Here is a 17,344-nt window from a genome sequence, read left to right as displayed (position 1 = left end):
TAATAGAGGAGGGAGGTTTTTGTCTTGCAGGAATACCATATTATGCAGTGTGTAAATCACACTGATTCTCTGCCTGCAATCAGTAAGTGGAGCTATCATTCAACAAAAAAACTAATTGCCTCTCAAATACATTTAGCAAAAAAGTGACTTGTTACAAATCTGAAGCTACTGTTACTGACATTTCTGCACAATTAGTGCACACAATAACACTGATGTTTGATCTTTTATATTTTCAGTCCCATATTTTTATTGCCAACTGTTATTCCCAATATTTAATATGTAATTACTTCAAATATTCACTATTTAAAAACAATTAACTTCTTTCAATAATTAAAAAAAAAATCGCAGAGCCACTACATAACCTTTTGCCTTCGATATGCCTGCCCTGTAATGCTGCCCTTTTCCATTTTTAGCCTTGTTATGAACATTACACAATCATAAATTACACAATACCCTCTCTAGAATGCTTCGTAATTCTGGACAACAAATTCTTACACATGTGAGCTATGTGAAGGAATTTTATTTTGCTTTGTGACCTACAACGCCTTTGACTTCTGCTTTCAAACTGTATTCCTTATTTTCAGCTAAGTTCCACAGTCTGAACAGTTTCAGATCCACAGGGTCTTCTGGTCACTAAACAATTGTTAAATGTTTATAAACGTTTAGGAAATTCTCAGACAAAAAACTTTGTTAATACTACATATTTTAACAGTATGACGATTCAAAATTAAAATCAACCAAAAAAGAAGATGGAAATATTTGGGACACGTGTTAAGAATAAGGCGAGAGCATCTGCAGTTGTGCCATTGGGCAGCTGGAGGAACACCCAAAAGGGGCCAGTCAAAAGAATCCCTCCGTCACATGCTACGGAGAGAGGGAAAACTTAGGTGACTTAATAGAGAACATGCAATGAGCAGCCAGGATAGACAGTGATGGCAGCGCCCTGTTTGTGCCATAAGCAATATCTGACAGCATGAGAAGGATTCAGATTCAGGCATACTGCTGGGCATTGTTGGGGCTGGTGGATTTTTTTCTTTAAATAGAGGATTTTTCACATTTTTGTGGAACGCTGTGATGGTACAGTACTTCACATTAAGTGAATCTCTCCATCATGTGCAGATCTCTACACACAAGCAGAACAGCCGCGGCTTAGCCCTTGCTTCTTAATTCCTTCTCTTTTGAACTAACGACAGAAGTTACCCAAAGTGTCCTGTAGATAGGCATATACTACAAAGTGCAATGTTTAATTCTCTGTGGAATCTTTTATGGTGACTGACAGGTTGCTTTGTTTTAATAAGTACAGTAGGCTAATGAGCATATTGGGTGTGAACTTTAGGAGATTTTTATATATATATATTATATATATATAAAATTTAGATCAAGGAACAGTAGATCCAACATATGTACAAACTGCAAATTATTAGTTACGACCCTGATCATGATAGCCCAAAATTATCTGGAGCACATTTTTATGTACAAAACATTGCACATCCTACTCTTCTCTCATAATTCATGCAATTGGATCTGAAGCAACCAAAAAAGATACATCTCAAATATATCTTGATACTACAATGGCTCTTTTTACAGATTTTTTCAGATACACGCTAGATGGCACATTGAAATTTCTCTTTTACTACACTCACAATCACAACCAGGTAATAAAAGGGCATTTTTACAGTATGAAGCAGCATGCACACACAATACAAAATGACTTTCCTTTTTTATGAAAGAGCTCTATTAATACACAGTGGATTCATTTTGCCAACAGTGTTAGAATTATAGAAGGAAAGAATGTCCACCAGGATTGATGCAATTCAGTAAATCCCAAAAATTCTGGCAACAGACTTTACATTTTAAAGTCTGATGAAATGCCTGATTGTTTCCCTCTATCCTGCGCATAGTGCTTTACTGTTAGCAAAGTTTATTGCATTTCTCATTTATTTGAGTCCTAATAGAAATTCATTGTTTCTACAAATGTAATCTGAAACTATGGTCTGGAATATGGCTTTAGTGGTTTAACACAGCACGGCCACACCATGATTTAAGGGCCAGTTTTACCTTTAACACTGAAACACCCCGTTCTCCCACTGGTGGTTGGATGATTTACACACAAAACTATTATTATTAATGGGAGTTACATCAATTCTCTACAGAAACAGAGGGAACAGACTCTTCAGCGTTTTCTTGGCAACACATGATCAGCAGGAGGACTTAACACACAATGAAAATTAACTGGGACTTATCTAATTGTATAGAACTAATTATGCTTTCAGGAGTGCTTGGGAAAAGAGTGAGCAGAGAGCAGTGGGAGGGGAGAAGATGATGGGGAGCTGGTACTCCTGGCATGCCACAAAGCAGGGAGGACTGAAAGCAGTGGGAGGAAGGGGAGGGTGCATGGAAGATTAGTACTAGAGGGAATCAGGGAAGGTCGGTACAGTGGAAGGAAGAGGGAGGGAGGGAGCCAGGAATAGGAGCTCCTGGGAACTAGTAGTGGTGTGGGCTGGGGGAACGGGAGACTGGGAATGGGGAAAAGCGGGTGGAGGGCCCAGCATTGGTGCTGTAGTTTGGGGAGGCGATCCAGGTTACCTGGGAGTGGGGAACACTGGGGATATTGGGAGGGAAAAGGCTGGAGAGTGCAGGGAGGGTCCGATAAGAACGAGAAGGGAAGGTTTCAGGAAGGCAGAGATTTGGGGCACACCACTGAGACTGCTTTTGCCAAAGTCTCCAGTGATCTCTCCCTAGCCAAAGTTCAGAACCAGTACTCCATCCTCTTCCTCCTTGACGCCACTGACTGTGTTATTCTTGAAATCTTGTCTTCCCTTGTCCTCTCCTGGTTCTCCTCCTAGCTCTCTAATCATTCCTTCACCATGTCCCTAGGAGGATCCTCCTCGATCCCCGCTCCAGCTTTCTATGGAGGTTCCATAGGGCTGTGTCCTTGGCCCCCTTATCTCTGGGCAATCTGATCCACTAACCAATTCAACTACCTCCTTATGCTGATGACTCACAGCTCTACCACCCCACTCCAGACTTGTTTCCTAATATCCAGATTAAAATCTCAGCCTGCCTCTTTGCCATTTCCTCATGGATATTTCCCCCAAGCCTTCCACCCTACCCCCTTTTTCCATCACTGTGGGCAGCACCACAATCCTGCCTGTTTCTCAGGCCCATAAGCTGAGCATTGTCCTGAACATCAACCTCTCTGTAGGTCCTCCTATACAGGCTATGATTACATTGTGCATTTTCTTTCTGTATAATGTAGCTAAAGTACAGCCTTTCCTAGCCATCCACGCACCTAAACTCTCCTGTCTCAATTACTGTAACCTTGTTTTCTCTGGCCTTGGCAAATGCAGTGCCCTGCTCGCTATCTATTCAGAATGCTGCTGAAGCAGGAAACAACCACAAAGCTACCTCATTATCCTCAAATATGACCTATGAGGAAAGGATGAAAGAAACTAGCGTGTTTAGTCTTGAGAAAAGAAGACTGAAGGTGGGGGATGATCACAGTCTTCAAATATGTTAAGGGCTGTTAGAAAGAGGTCGCTGATCAATTCTTCTTCATGTTCACTGAAGGCAGGACAAGGAGTAGTAGCTTAATCTACAGCAAGGGAGATTTAGCTTAGATATATTAGGAAAAACTTTCTAACTATAAACATAATTAAGCTCTGGAACAGGCTTCAACCGGAGGTTCTGGAATCCCCATCGCTGGAAGTTTTTAAGAACAAGTTGGACAAACACCGGTCAGGGCTGGTCTAGGTTTACTTGGTCCTGCCTCAGTGTTGGGGATGGACTAGATGACCTCCCAAGGTCCCTTCCAGCCCCTGCCTTTCTATGATTACTGTGAACTTTTCCAAAACAAGCATACCACAGGATCACAGATATTGCCAAACTAGAACAGACTAAGCTCCATCTGGACGTCTGACAGTGATCTATACTGGATGCCCCTCAAAATGCCTCAGTGCCACACCTGGTCAATATCCTGCGACACACATTTACTTCTGCTGAGAGTGCTACCAATGATGCGTGGAAGGATGCAGGGGCAACACCATATGAAGGCTGTTTCCATTGTTTAAATTATTTGGGGATGAACCCTTTGAGAAATGTTTGCTCTTAAGCCTAACCCTTGTAAAGAGCATCTACATACCACAGGAATGGGAGTTTCATAAATGCTTGTAACAATCACTATGTGAAATAATTATCTTTTAAATAAATTAGCACGTAAAGTTAGCCTCATCACTTCAGAAAGTGATACCTCTTTCCCAACCAGACGGAAAAGGTACCTGGGTTATTATTAGATTAGGGGAAAGGACCAGTGAAAATGGAGCTGCTCCAAATGTAAGAGTTTGACACAATTTTGCTTTCACATATACAGTCATGGGTGTAAGTGAGGTCAGAAATACAACCAGGGACTTTAATTAACAATCCTATGCCTTTATATTACTGGATAAACCTAAAAACCCTCACATCAAAGCTTTTTACTAAAGGATCATGAGGGGATCAATAACATGGTGTTTTATCCTGAGTTCTGTGATCCACCTATTTTATAACAGAACTATTTACATGGCCTACAGAAAAACTCAAGTTATACTTCAACATAGCATAAAGCAGGATTTTTAAAAATCCCTTTATATTTTAAAATGCTATTTTCTCTTTTACATTCTCTTCCTTAGTAACCATCGGCACCTAATATGTTTCAGTTCATAAAAATATCTTAGTCTTCAGGCTGAGATTTTAAATTAACATTTCGGGAAACCCCTTCTTTATATGATCTCTATGAAAAACTCCAGAACAATAGCAGCCTATTTTTGAAAAGTCGTGTATTCTAGCCTCTAACTGCAGCATTTAAAACTGTAAAACAACAGAAAGAAATATGCATGATTCTAATTCTAACCTTGGAGTAAAGCTCTCATACAAACACTCATTATGACAGACAAATGAAATATACCCAAATTACTTACGGTCAGTTCATATGTTCCTGGTAGCTCTATGCAGTCTGAAATCCACCTTTAATAAAAGGAAAAAGCTAAGTCATAAAGAAGCTCCAGAGTTTAAACTGTTTATGCTGCAGCGACAAAAGCTCCTCCCCTAAAACCCAGATGTCTGATTCATGTTAATATTTCAAATTAAAAGTCCTTGCCCAGCATATATGAGAGAGAGAGAGACAGACACACACACACACCAGAGGGGGGGAGAGAGAGAGAGAGAGAATGTTTGCATATGCAAGAATATGTACATTTAGTTTAAATATGGCCAGATAGCTAAGAAATAACATTCTTTCAAGCTTGACGTTTTAAAACATTCTCTTGGACACCTGTTTTATGCTGGTTTTCCACTAGTAGCTGGGTAGGAAAGATGCAGCTCCTGATCCCCTAGGGTTAGGTTTTCAATTTCACTTTACAACATACCCTAGTCCACTCTCCCACTACAAATGCTAAATCCAGATATTAAGGAATTAAGAGTCAAATTTTGAAGAGGGCAGAATCATGCAGTTGCACACACACACGCAATGATGTATCCTGGGCCTTTTCATTGACTCCACTGGATTTGGATCATGGTTCCAATATGCTAGGGTTACCATACGTCCTCTTTTTCCCGGACATGTCCGGCTTTTCGGCAGTCAAACCCCTGTCCGGGGGGAATTGCCAAAAAGCTGAACATGTCCGGGAAAATGGCGGCTCTGCTCCTCCCCGACTCTTCGGCTCTGTTTAAGAGCCGGGCTGCCCGAACGCTACCGGCTTCGGGCAGCCCCGTGCCTCCAGACCCTGCGCCGCCGGAGCCCGGGAGGGGAAGTGCCCGGCTGGGGGCGCAGGGTCTGGAGGCAGGGGGCTGCCCGAATCCGGTAGCGCTCGGGCAGCCCGGCTCTTAAACAGAGCCGAAGAGTCGGGGAGGAGCAGAGCCGCGGCGGCTGGAGGCTCTGCTCCTCTTCGGCTCTGTGTAACTGACACAGTGTCAGTTACACAGAGCCAAAGAGGAGCAGAGCCTCCAGCTGCGGGGGCTCTGTGTAACTGACACAGTGTCAGTTACACAGAGCCGAAGAGGAGCAGAGCCTCCAGCCGCGGGGCTCTGTGTAACTGACACAGTGTCAGTTACACAGAGCCGCAGCGGCTGGAGGCTCTGCTCCTCTTCGGCTCTGTTTAAGAGCCGGGCTGCCCGAGAGCTACCGGCTTCGGGCAGCCCCCGTGCCTCCGGACCCTGCGCCCCCAGCTGGGCACTTCCACTCCCGGGCTCCGGCGGCGCAGGGTCCGGAGGCACGGGGGCTGCCCGAAGCCGGTAGCGCTGGGGCAGCCCGGCTCTTAAACAGAGCCTAAGAGGAGCAGAGCCTCCAGCCGCGGGGGCTCTGCTCCTCTTCGGCTCTGTGTAACGTATACAGTGTAAGTTACGCAGAGCCGCCGGAGCCCCGGAGGGGAAGTGCCCGGCTGGGGGCGCAGGGTCCAGAGGCATAGGGACTGCCCAAAGCCCGAGCGCTACCGGCTTCACGGTTTGCTGGGCAGCCTCCAGACCCTGCGCCCCCGGCTGGGCGCTTCCCCTCCCGGGCTCCAGCTGCGCTGGGGAAGCGCCGGCTGGGGGCGCAGGGTCTGGGGCCTGCCCGGGAAACCGTGAAGCTGGTAGCACTGGGGCAGCCCTTTCCCCCTGGCTGGGAGTGGGAGGGAGGAGGGGGCGGAGTTAGGGTGGGGAAGGGGCGGAGTTGGGGCGGGGCTAGGGGTGGGGAAATGGGCGGGGCCAGGGCCCGTGGAGGGTCCTCTTTTTTTTTATTTATGAGATATGGTAACCCTACAATATGCATGCACAATTACTGTGGATAAATCAGACAGTTGCATGTGCAAATGACAATTTAGACACCGAGCAAGAGAGCTACAAATACCTGATTCACACACACACCAGTGGTACCTGCATACAGAATTGCATAGGCATTACTGCATGTGGTTCTGAAATTCTACCCTTTAGAAGATCAGGCCCTAAATCAAAAACTTCTGTTGTTCCTAGATACTTTCATATAAAACTCATTACTGGATTTCTCAGAAAGAATCAAATGCAAATATCATTGACAAGAACAACAGAGCTCCCTGTTTCATAATAGCTAAGCTTTACTACAGTGCACTGGCAACAGACCTCTTGCTTTGTTTACGTGACTAAATGAACATTTGACATAGCACACTAGATATATGATTCAATTTAATTAAAAATTAATTAAAAAAAATATTATCTAAAAAAATCAAAATGTCTGACATGTAAAATCTAGCTGATTGTCATTAACTTACTAACCCCATTTTTGTAATGTGCTTTGAATTGCACTGTAAACATTAAAAAGTATTTTTGTTTTGGGAACAAATTGTGCAGTCCCTATAAAGGACTAATCAATCGGGGGAAGTTTTTAAAATGTGAAAGGTGCAAGTCAAGGAGTATAACTTTATTTTAGGCAATTCAAGTTTTATGATGTCTATAATCACAGTCACCTTGAAGAAGCAAGGACTATAATTATGACTATTTGATATCAGATCATTGCTATTACAGTACTATTAATGTACAGCTGCTTTCAGAGTTTGTACATGTATGTATTTAGTGCAAACTGTAACATGCACACATATTTGCACAGTACAACTAAAACAGAACTCTTCCTCTCACACCAGGGATAACCAGAAGTGACTCCATTGAAGTCAATGAGTTACACCTGTGTGAAACAGTGTAAATAAAGGCAGATCAGGACCAATGTATTAACAATTTGCAGCATGTTAAAATATTTTTAATATCCACATTATTTTTATGTATCTGTCATATGAGAAAAATCTCTAAAGACAACCTTAAAAAATCCTAATTTCTTCTCATCACTCACTGAGATTTTTGGTTTCCTATGAAGTGTCCTTTGATGGGTCCCCCACAGATTCAGCATACATCAGTTACTCGCCTAGACTCTTATTTTAAAAAGATTGTGATCGGTTTAAAACTCCACCTTCTCTCCTTGGAAGGAATCCCAATAAGTAACTGCTAACTCATTCCTGTCTCATCTGCTAGTCTCCAACTGCCACTGTTTTTTAACCAACTACGTGAGAAAAACAAAAATAAAAAGGCAGATTCTAGAAAGCTCTGTCAAAGTTAATGTGGCTATTAATTGTAGAAATCCCTTGTGACCCTGGAGCATAGTTAGGTTTCTTGAAAGCAAGCGAGGAAAATACCATATTGAGTAACTGAAATGTCTCTGAAATCAAAGGCTTTGTAACTTGAAAAACAAGGGCTTCTGAATGAGTAGAGGAAAAGTTCTGAGTGTAAAAGGATAAAGCAGTCACTAGAGTGGGCACTCTAGGAATAACCAGCTGAATCAAGTGAATGGCAAAGTGACACAGTTATAAAAAGCAAAAAGAATGTAGAGTCTATTTAAAAAAGTATGGGTAGTGTTGACAAACTGTAAGTAATATTTTGTTTACTCTTGTACGAGATGACCACAACTGTTTTATTTAGCACAATTTCAGCTGTCACAGGGAAACATCACATGTTTTGCTGATTTATTTTTCTGGGGCCACAGCCTCAGCTGGGATAAATCTGCATAGCTCCAATCAATGGTGTTAAGCCAATTTGCAACAGCCGAGGATTTGGACCTTTGTTTTTAATAGCTGGAAGTGTTTTGCTCCCTGTTTCATAATAGCTAAGCTTTACTACAGTGCACTGGCAACAGACCTCTTGCTTTGTTTACGTGACTAAATGAACATTTGACATAGCACACTTATAAATAATATATACTTTCTAGGAATATTTCCATAACATCCTTATTTATAGGACTAATAAATATCCTCTCATGTAAAAATATTGAGTTAGCATAACTGTTTTTAGCAAAATCTATTGGGAAATCTGTTGTTGGAAATCCACAAAGACTGAGAATTGTGCAAAAACCAAACCCGAGAAATCCAAGATGATACCTACTCCAACATGCATAAATAGGTGCCTATATAAAGTGACAACTAAGTGGGTGCCCATAGAGGTTTCTCAATACTGTTGCTCTTGAAACTAAAAGTTGCTAAACTCTAGTGTACTTCGGAACACAACACAATCCATTTAAGCTAAGTTTAAATTTATCTGATTTGACAAAGTTTATTTTATGCCAATTTTTGGGTCCAAATTAAGGCCTGTTTTGTGAGTCCTTACCTCACAGAGGAAGGATGAAAGGAAAATCTGATCTTTAAAACCTCTTGCCTTATAAGGAAAGCTGCACCATTCTGCTCAGCAGTCTGATGGGTTCACATGTTGAGAAGCACATCTGGTGTATAAGCCGGGACACCTATGTAAAAGATTTAATTTAAAATAGATTTTACTAAGGGGCCTGGATAGCTCAGGAGATTAGTAATGTATATAATCTCTCTTTACTCCACAATTACAGATTTTAATCCAGGCCAGGCTAGTAATGCCAAAAATTGTTGCCATCTAATGGCTGTTTTGTGGCTTGTGTGAAATCAGTTTGATGTTCTCAGGCCAGTTACTAACTAGACAAACGTCCACATTTGTCACCACCACTAACTGGCCTTCTTGTTGGCAGCCTCGACAGAGAGACCGAGGCCTAAATGGGCAAGAAGCCTAAACACCCTCTCACTGCTAGCGGTGGACAGTCCCTCCCATTTAGAGTTGAGGTGCATTGGTAGAGAAGCACGATGGAGTTGGCATGGTAATTGTCAAAGCTCCACTTGTTCTGTGGATAAAGGGAGGATTTCAATCTAACAGCTGTCAATCTGGTGTTTTGCAGCAGCACTAAATTCACAAAAACATTTTTTTTTAAAGTTATTTCTCATCCTGCTAGAGGTGGCAGTCATCCTAATGAAAAGTAACATCAAGTGGCACGGGTACTCATTGTAAGACTCGGGAGATATATGACTATATATATCCTGCATTAATAACGGTTTAACCTCGGTAGAATAAAAAAAAACACTCTATCCTTTTAATATTAATACAGTGCTTCCTGAAGTAGTTTGAAATCGTTTAAAACAGTTCTGGGATAAAATGCTTTACAAGACTATACAAATGCTAAGCCATATTAAAATCCGTTTTAGAAACCATGGTCAAGATTGGGTAGCGATAGTCTCAAACACGGCTTTTTAAAATGGTTTTTAACATGACTGATCTCTCCAAACAACATTTCATAATAGCAGCAAGAGACAGTTTGGGATACCATTTAAATATGTTCCCCACCTGCCCAATATAGTGCCTGGTAGCATACATAAATACATGTATCGTCAATACTTTGCTCCACTAGTAAAGCATGAGAATGAATGGCCTTGAATCACACTGACGATACACGAAGATTTTAAGCACTTTTGTACTACCCGCTTATACCACAGATATGCAGTATCAGGAGGAAAAAACCTAAAACCTGTCTAGCTCAAATCCACCGAAACATTGCACTAATTAACAGACCGTATGAATGGATCCATTAGAAATTTGGTGGATTAGTGAAACTGACCTTGTGTAAGGAAACTGTTCCACTTGACGGTCAGAGAAATTTTGAACAGTTTGTCTACTATAAAACTAAAACTTTCAACAAATTTATATTGAACCATCTGTGATCTGAAGATCACTGAATCAGCTAATGATTCTCAACACTGGTCACTAGGGCTGTCTGAAGGGAAGGGGAAGAGTGCAGGGACTAAAAAAAATGCAATGAATAGCAATTAGAAAATGCCCTTCAGGGGAAAAATACTGTACACATATACTTAACATTCTGTACCTACAACAGCGTAGTAGATGAACATGTACTATAATTTAAATCATGATCAGTTTATCCAGTTTCCACTATAAAACAAATGAAGCTACCATACGGGATTACAAGATCTAGGCATACACTGAATTAAATCAACGACACAAGCTCTTTCAAAAGCAAAGTGTGGCTCAAAACATATGTAACAAAATATGACGTGTTTTTACCTTGTCGGTCTAAAATGCCTTTGATACTGTGAGCTTCTGTCTCTTGAGTCTGTATTGCAATCGAAGTCACTCGCCTGATGAAGACCAGTCATCCCAATGAGCATTAGACTACAGAAAGTTTTCAAATGTGTGCCAAACTGTTAATATCAGTGGATTAGGGGAACTCATTCATAATTATTAACTAATACTGTAGATAAAACTAGACTGTAGTAACCTTTCCTGTGACAGGGTGTTATATAACAACATGCTTTTAATCCACTCTCAGGCAGAACAGCGTGGAAGAACAAATCCTCCTGCTTTTAGAAAGGTTTAAGGTTCTTCATTCTCTATTTTCCTTCCCCATTTACTCTACATAAGCTGAGTTGTTCCTGTTGATGGAATTACTTATGCATAACCTGGGAGACGGTTGTAAAATTTGCCCAGATAAACGGTATCTTCCTCTTCTACTAGTCATTTCCACAAAAAAGCTGCAGCCATTATATTCACAGCTCAAACAAGGTTTCTCTCTTCCTGTCACTATCCCCTCCCCTTTTATTTGATCTCTTACTCCAGTTACACAATATACAGCACAAGAATAGCAGTCACAGTCAAACATGTTGTATACGGAATAAACATTTTCTTACAAATACCACTTTTAAAAATACATTAATAGAATCACAGGGTAAGAAGGGACTGCAAGGGTCATCCAGTCTAACCCTTTGCCAAGACGCCGGAGTCATTGTGTCTAAAACATCCAAGATGGATGACTACTGTCAATGATTATTACTATAAAAATTTTGCAATAGTTAAAGGAAGCCTTTCACCAACACAAGAAAGACCAAGTTTTTCAAATATGGGCAGCGTTGATAGGCCATTTTGAAATTCGTCCTAGTCTCACAGCTCTTCTGTAGCTGAAGTTTAGGAAATGTGATGGGCAATTGATGATGGCAGCTGATGGACTGGACAAGCGGGCCAGGAGTTGAGAGATCTGGATTCTCCTTCTAACGCCACTGTTTGATTTGCTGTGTGTGCTGGGGCAAATCATTTAACTCTTATGCCTCAGTTATCTTGTTTGTAAAACGGGGTTAATATTGCTTACCTATTTTTCTAAAGGGCTTTGAGTTCTATGAATGAGAAATGCAAATCATCCAGCCAATCTGTCAGTTACATAATGTTGCCAGATCACTGCATACAAGAAAGACGACAAGACTGCAGCGAGAATATACTGCACATATACCATTTCCCAGGACAATGGCCACAAGAACAGATTTCCACTGTACCATTTCATGCTCTTTCCTAATCTATCATGGGAATTAAGCATAAGGGCCCATTCTGCTACTTTTACACATGCTGAGCAGTACTTGAGTCTGCAAGTAGCCCCACTGATTTCAGTGAGGCTATTCATGGAGTAAGATACTACACTCAACATTAAAATGGCAGAATCTGGCCTTGAAATTGTAGTCTCTCATTGTCTGAAAGATAATTAGAAACTGCATTATTGTTCCGTTAAACTATTAATGGCAAATTCATATGTTATGATGAATAAATCTGTCTCCATACCATTGTTTAGCTACAGAACAGTTACAATCCAGGCTCAAGATACATAATTGCTTTCCCACTTCTCCCTCGCCTTAAACGGTGCTTCTCTCCCCAGTCTTTGTTTGTCTTTGTGACGATTTGGGGAATCTATGTATGACTTAGGAATTGTAGTTAATTTTATGTGATTGTTGTGTCATTGAATGCCTTAATGGCTAATGACTCAGCCATGGATTGATGAGGTCCCTGACACAGTATTACATACCCTGTCTGGAAGGAGCTACAAACAAAAGAAATTGTAGGGAGCATGCCTGAGCTGGAAAACAATTTTGATCAACTTTATCGGCAGGGATAGGGAAATGGAGAGTGGAAAAATCCCCAAACAGCAGAACAAAAAGACAGAGGTGACAGAGCATTGGTTTAAAAAGACTATAAGGAAATGTGGGGCAAGACAGGAATAAAGGGGCATGCTTTCATAGCAGAGGCAACCTTTTTTAATGGCTAAACCAGCCAAGGAAGAAGGAAGCTGGCTGCATGATTCAGAGAAAACATGTGCAGGACAGTGATTCACAAGAACTCTGACCAAATCCCAAAGAACACTCAAGAGCAGTGAGAAAACTCAAGGGGAGAAACGGAGGTGTTTTATCGTTTTGTCTAGATAGCTATATTGCTTGTGCCATCTAAACTAAAGAGTGATTTGTTTTGGAACCTTTTGCAAAGTTTCTGTGTTGTGTGTTTCAACTATTGTGTGTTCCTCAAGTGGTACACTGTAATCCAGAACATCCACAAGGTTGGAAGCTCAGGAAAGGATGTATTTAAGCAATGTGGGTGTCTGGGGATCATGGTGATCACACTGGTTCTGGGGGCCGGGGCAGCTGGTCCATGAGGTCCCAGTTCTGTGAAGGGGTAACAGTGTGCGCCCAGCGAGCATGCCAGAGAAGCCAAAGAAAGAGACAATGCTGGAGCCTACCCAGTCCAAGGAAAGCTCACAGGCAAATGGGTCCTGTATGGTGGGATTCAAATGCAGCAGCTTGGTGAGCATTCAGCAGGGGCCACTCAACTAGCTCTGTGACAGTCTCCTTTATCAGTGTGTCTGACTTTGTACCTTGTACAATTAAACCTTATACTCTTGCAACAAACAGCCAAAAAACCTTTACAAAGCACCAGCAGTTAGAGTGGGATATGTATATATCAAATTATTAAGTCTGTGTAGTATTAAGTGTGGAAATGTTACTTAGACCTATGACTGCAGACTCATCCAAAAACATTTAGCCTTCACCTCCCTCCCCTAAAGAAGAGAACTGTGGGGCACTTTCCAGAAAAACACAACAATAATGTTAAAAGCAAGATGTATAAATAAAACAAATTTCACTAACCTAATTGCTGTGTCTGTCACACCTTTATTCCTTTTCCACGATTTTGTTTCCTTCTCTTCTGATGTTTCACTCTATCTTTGCTTTTCTGAAAAATTAACACACATAAATAGGCTTGGAAGGATTAGATTTATCGTAAATGTTGATAAACATCGATTTCACTGTACCCACAAACCAATGAAAAAATATTTTCAGCGATAATGATCTAAATTTACTGATAAGCAAAGTAAAAAAAAAAAACTGTTGCTTGAGAACATATTAGATTTTGATGCAAGGACAACATTTTGACATGTGTTGTTAACACTTTGTGTTTTAACAGTTAGAAAAGCTTTAAAATGTCAAAATGATTTTAAAAAATGGAATTCTGCCAAGCCTACTTATAAATAATCAATCTCCTGTTGTATACCCTTCTCTTTTTTTGCCCCTTCCTCTACCCATCTTTCCCTTTTTACCTCTCCTTTGCCCAATCTCTTTCAAACCAACACAAAAGGTAGCTCACTTTGACCCAAGTTACAGATCTTGGTTTTGCCCCAATTCATTCCCAAGTCATAGAAGATCAGGGTTGAAAGAGACCTCAGAAGGTCATTTAGTCCAACCCCATGCTCAAAACAGGACCAACCCCAACTAAATCATCCCAGCCACAAACCGTCCTAAAACAAAACAAACAGAGAGAGGCATGAAGGTATAATTGGACATTAAATGTCAAAATGGCATAATATCTATTAATTTTGAGCTTTTACTTGTACAGTCCATTTAAACTGAAGCATGTCACTCCAATCGGGCAAAAAGGAGCTCAGAGACCACAGTAATGGGCACATTACAAATTTGATCAGATTAGACAGATGGCAGCCGATCTTACAAGCGTATTTTTACAAGTTTTATTTGGAAGAGAGCAACAAAATGGGAACAGATTTCCAAATGAAATAAATGATTGGTAGCAGAGGAATACCAAGATCCAAGTCAGCCTGTTCTGGAGTTGGTTTTATCTGCCACCTTGTGTTCATTATAGGAACAGTTAAGCTTTATTTATTAGATTTTGCTTTGCAATAAACTGTTTTGCAATTGTGAAATAAAGCACTATGCAGAAAGAGGAAGTTCCAGAATATGTTCAATGCGTAAGCAGAAGTCTATTTTGAGAAAGTTCTGTTCAAATGGGATGTTATAATGCTACTTCCCACCAACATATGAGGAGAATGATGTTGGCACTCCCAGCTAGAGTAAAAAGCTGCTGTTGGATCATTTATTCCAACCCCTTATGTGCCACTGTAGAAAAGTATTCATAGAGAACTAACAGGGATTCCACTGAAACATGTCTACACTTGTTTCTGCTACTTCCACATATTCCCTTGGCAGGTTATTCCACTGTCAAATTAATCTGGGTAGTATAAAATGTTAGTTAGATTTATCTTGGACAAATTTAGCTCTCTTAATCCCCACAGCCAAGAACTAAACAACACTCTGGTACTTTAAGATGTACACTGAAAAGTGATATTCACATGGGGTAAACTGCAGAGACGCCCCAGGGACTTTATACCAGAGATTAATTTGGTCCCATTCAATCCACTTATTCCCTCTGTGCCTAATTCTGTGCTGATTTACACCGCCTGTAAAACCATTAATTTCAATGAGTCTAAATCAGTCCAAACTTGACTCTCTATTCTATTTTACATATCTACAAAGTTCCCTTGCAACATTTTTCATTATGGGAGGAATGGACCTGGACCCCTTGTCTCTTGTCCAAGTCTTGTCTCCTGGTTGGTCCTACAGCTTCTCTCCTTGTTTTCCCACAGCAGCTTCATGGCAATTCAACTGAGAGAGGACACATCTGTCCAAGTCATTTGACTGAGACCCCAGCTATGTCTACACCACAGAGCGTATGCTGCTAGCGAGACGCTCTAAGCTGATGGGAGAGAGCCCTCTCTCTGGTCTACTTAATTACTCCAGCCCCTGTGAACGGCAGCTATGTCGGAGGGATAGGTATAGCCATACCAATGTACATTCCCAGTGTCCTTGCTAACATGTATGAAAACTACGAACAGCTGTGTCTTCACTAACGTTTTACCCTGTGATAGCTTACTCAAAAAAGGAAAACACCTTATTCCCGGGCCTGGTCTACACTTGACATTTTTATCAGTGTATCAATATCAGTCAAGGGTGTAAAAAAACCCACACCTCCTAGAAACATAGCTATGCTGATAAAACCCCCAGTGTAGACGCAGATATACGGAAGTTTGAAGTGGTGGGGTTCTATCCCAGCAGAACTCCTCCTTCGATCGGTGCACATTGTGTATACACTAGGAGGCTAAGCCAGCATAGCTAGGCCACTGTAGCTACGTCAGCACAGGCTATGTGGTATAGACACAGCTCTAGAGCGGTTGCATGCCCAGGTACAAAAACATGTTAACAATGATTAATAGTGGTCTTACAAATGAATAACTACCTATCTCCGAGACTGCATTTCAGAGAGAGAGTTGTTTAGTTGTATCAAGTTTTAGTCAGGCCTCTTGTTAAAATCCTCCAAGCAATTTGGCTTTCTTCAGGAAATATGCACAAGCCCCCAGACACTCCACTGCAGGAGGGAATAACTTATACCAAGTCCATGTCACCTCCTACCAACAATGGGTTTGAGACCAAACAATTCATAGTCTCATACCATTGCTAAGCTAGCCTCAACTTCAGCACCAGAGATATTAATCCAACTGCTTGAATTACTCAACAGTGCAACACAGTGAGGAAAGATGGTCTCATGGTTAAGGCACTGGAATGGGACACGAGATCTAGATCTTGTTCCTGGCTCTGCCACAGACCATCTGCGCATGCTTGGGCAAGTTACTTAATCTCTCTTTCTCTTACCCTTTATCTCATAGACTTTAAGGTCAGAAGGGACCATCATGATCATCTAATCTGACTTCCTGCACACTGCAGGCCACAGAGCTCACGCACCTGTGTGGTCTATTTAGACTCTAAGATCTTCAGGGGACGTTACATGTTTTGGCACTGGCCGAGTTCCCTCACTGTGGTCAGATACACCCAATCTTTGGATCCCACATATTTTCAAGCCTACTGGGTCTGATCAGCATCTAGACACTGCATCTAAATCTGGCCTCTATAATCCCAGGGTGCTGAACCCGTCTAATACCCCTTTTCAGAATGTGGGGCCCCACAGCCCTAGACTCTGAGGCCAGTGTAGACCCCCTCCCCAAGGTCTGTCCAGTAGGTCCACTCTCGTGGGTATTCTGGTTTACAGTTTAACTCTTTGGGGACTATGACAGTTAAAGCAAGGAAAACACAGCCTTTTTAAAGGAACTTCTTAATTGGACATACTTTACTCAGTCAAGCACAAGAATTACAGATCTAGGGGTGAAAAAATAACAAACATCTGAATGCAAGACCCTTCCTCCATTTCCTCATCTGTCCTGAGAACCCTTTGGGTCTTGGTCAGCATTCTTCAGAGAGTCCAGGGCTGTCCAGTACCCCACTCCTCTTGCTCACCACTCTTTTCCTCCTCGTGAGTCTCCCAGTTTGCTAAAGAGTGAGTGCCTTTTTAAAGCAGTTTT

At 41.5% G+C, this 17,344-nt stretch overlaps 1 protein-coding gene across 19 annotated transcripts in view; it reads right to left on the bottom strand.

Moving 5' to 3' along the window:
• KCTD20 (potassium channel tetramerization domain containing 20) overlaps positions 1–17,344 on the bottom strand; it is a 62,618-nt gene that overhangs the window by 35,833 nt on the left and 9,441 nt on the right. For 5 of the 19 annotated variants that reach the window (XM_065595015.1, XM_065595016.1, XM_065595017.1 and 2 more), the window contains exons 2-4: positions 13,791–13,875; positions 10,900–11,007; positions 4,956–5,001 (exon numbers count right to left, since the gene is read on the bottom strand). In XM_065595015.1, the coding sequence (XP_065451087.1) occupies positions 4,956–5,001; positions 10,900–11,003 (150 nt within the window). In that variant the 5' untranslated portion in view covers positions 11,004–11,007; positions 13,791–13,875. Of the gene's footprint in view, positions 1–4,955; positions 5,002–9,132; positions 9,268–10,899; positions 11,008–13,790; positions 13,876–17,344 lie in introns of those variants that run through there. The other 14 variants (XM_065595026.1, XM_065595024.1, XM_065595018.1 and 11 more) reach the window with 7 other exon arrangements.

Source organism: Chrysemys picta, chromosome 4, assembly GCF_011386835.1.
Source record: "Chrysemys picta bellii isolate R12L10 chromosome 4, ASM1138683v2, whole genome shotgun sequence".
Lineage (NCBI taxonomy): Eukaryota > Metazoa > Chordata > Testudines > Emydidae > Chrysemys > Chrysemys picta.
The sequence above is the reverse complement of the archived record's forward strand: the minus strand, read 5'-3'. Positions and strand labels throughout refer to the sequence as shown.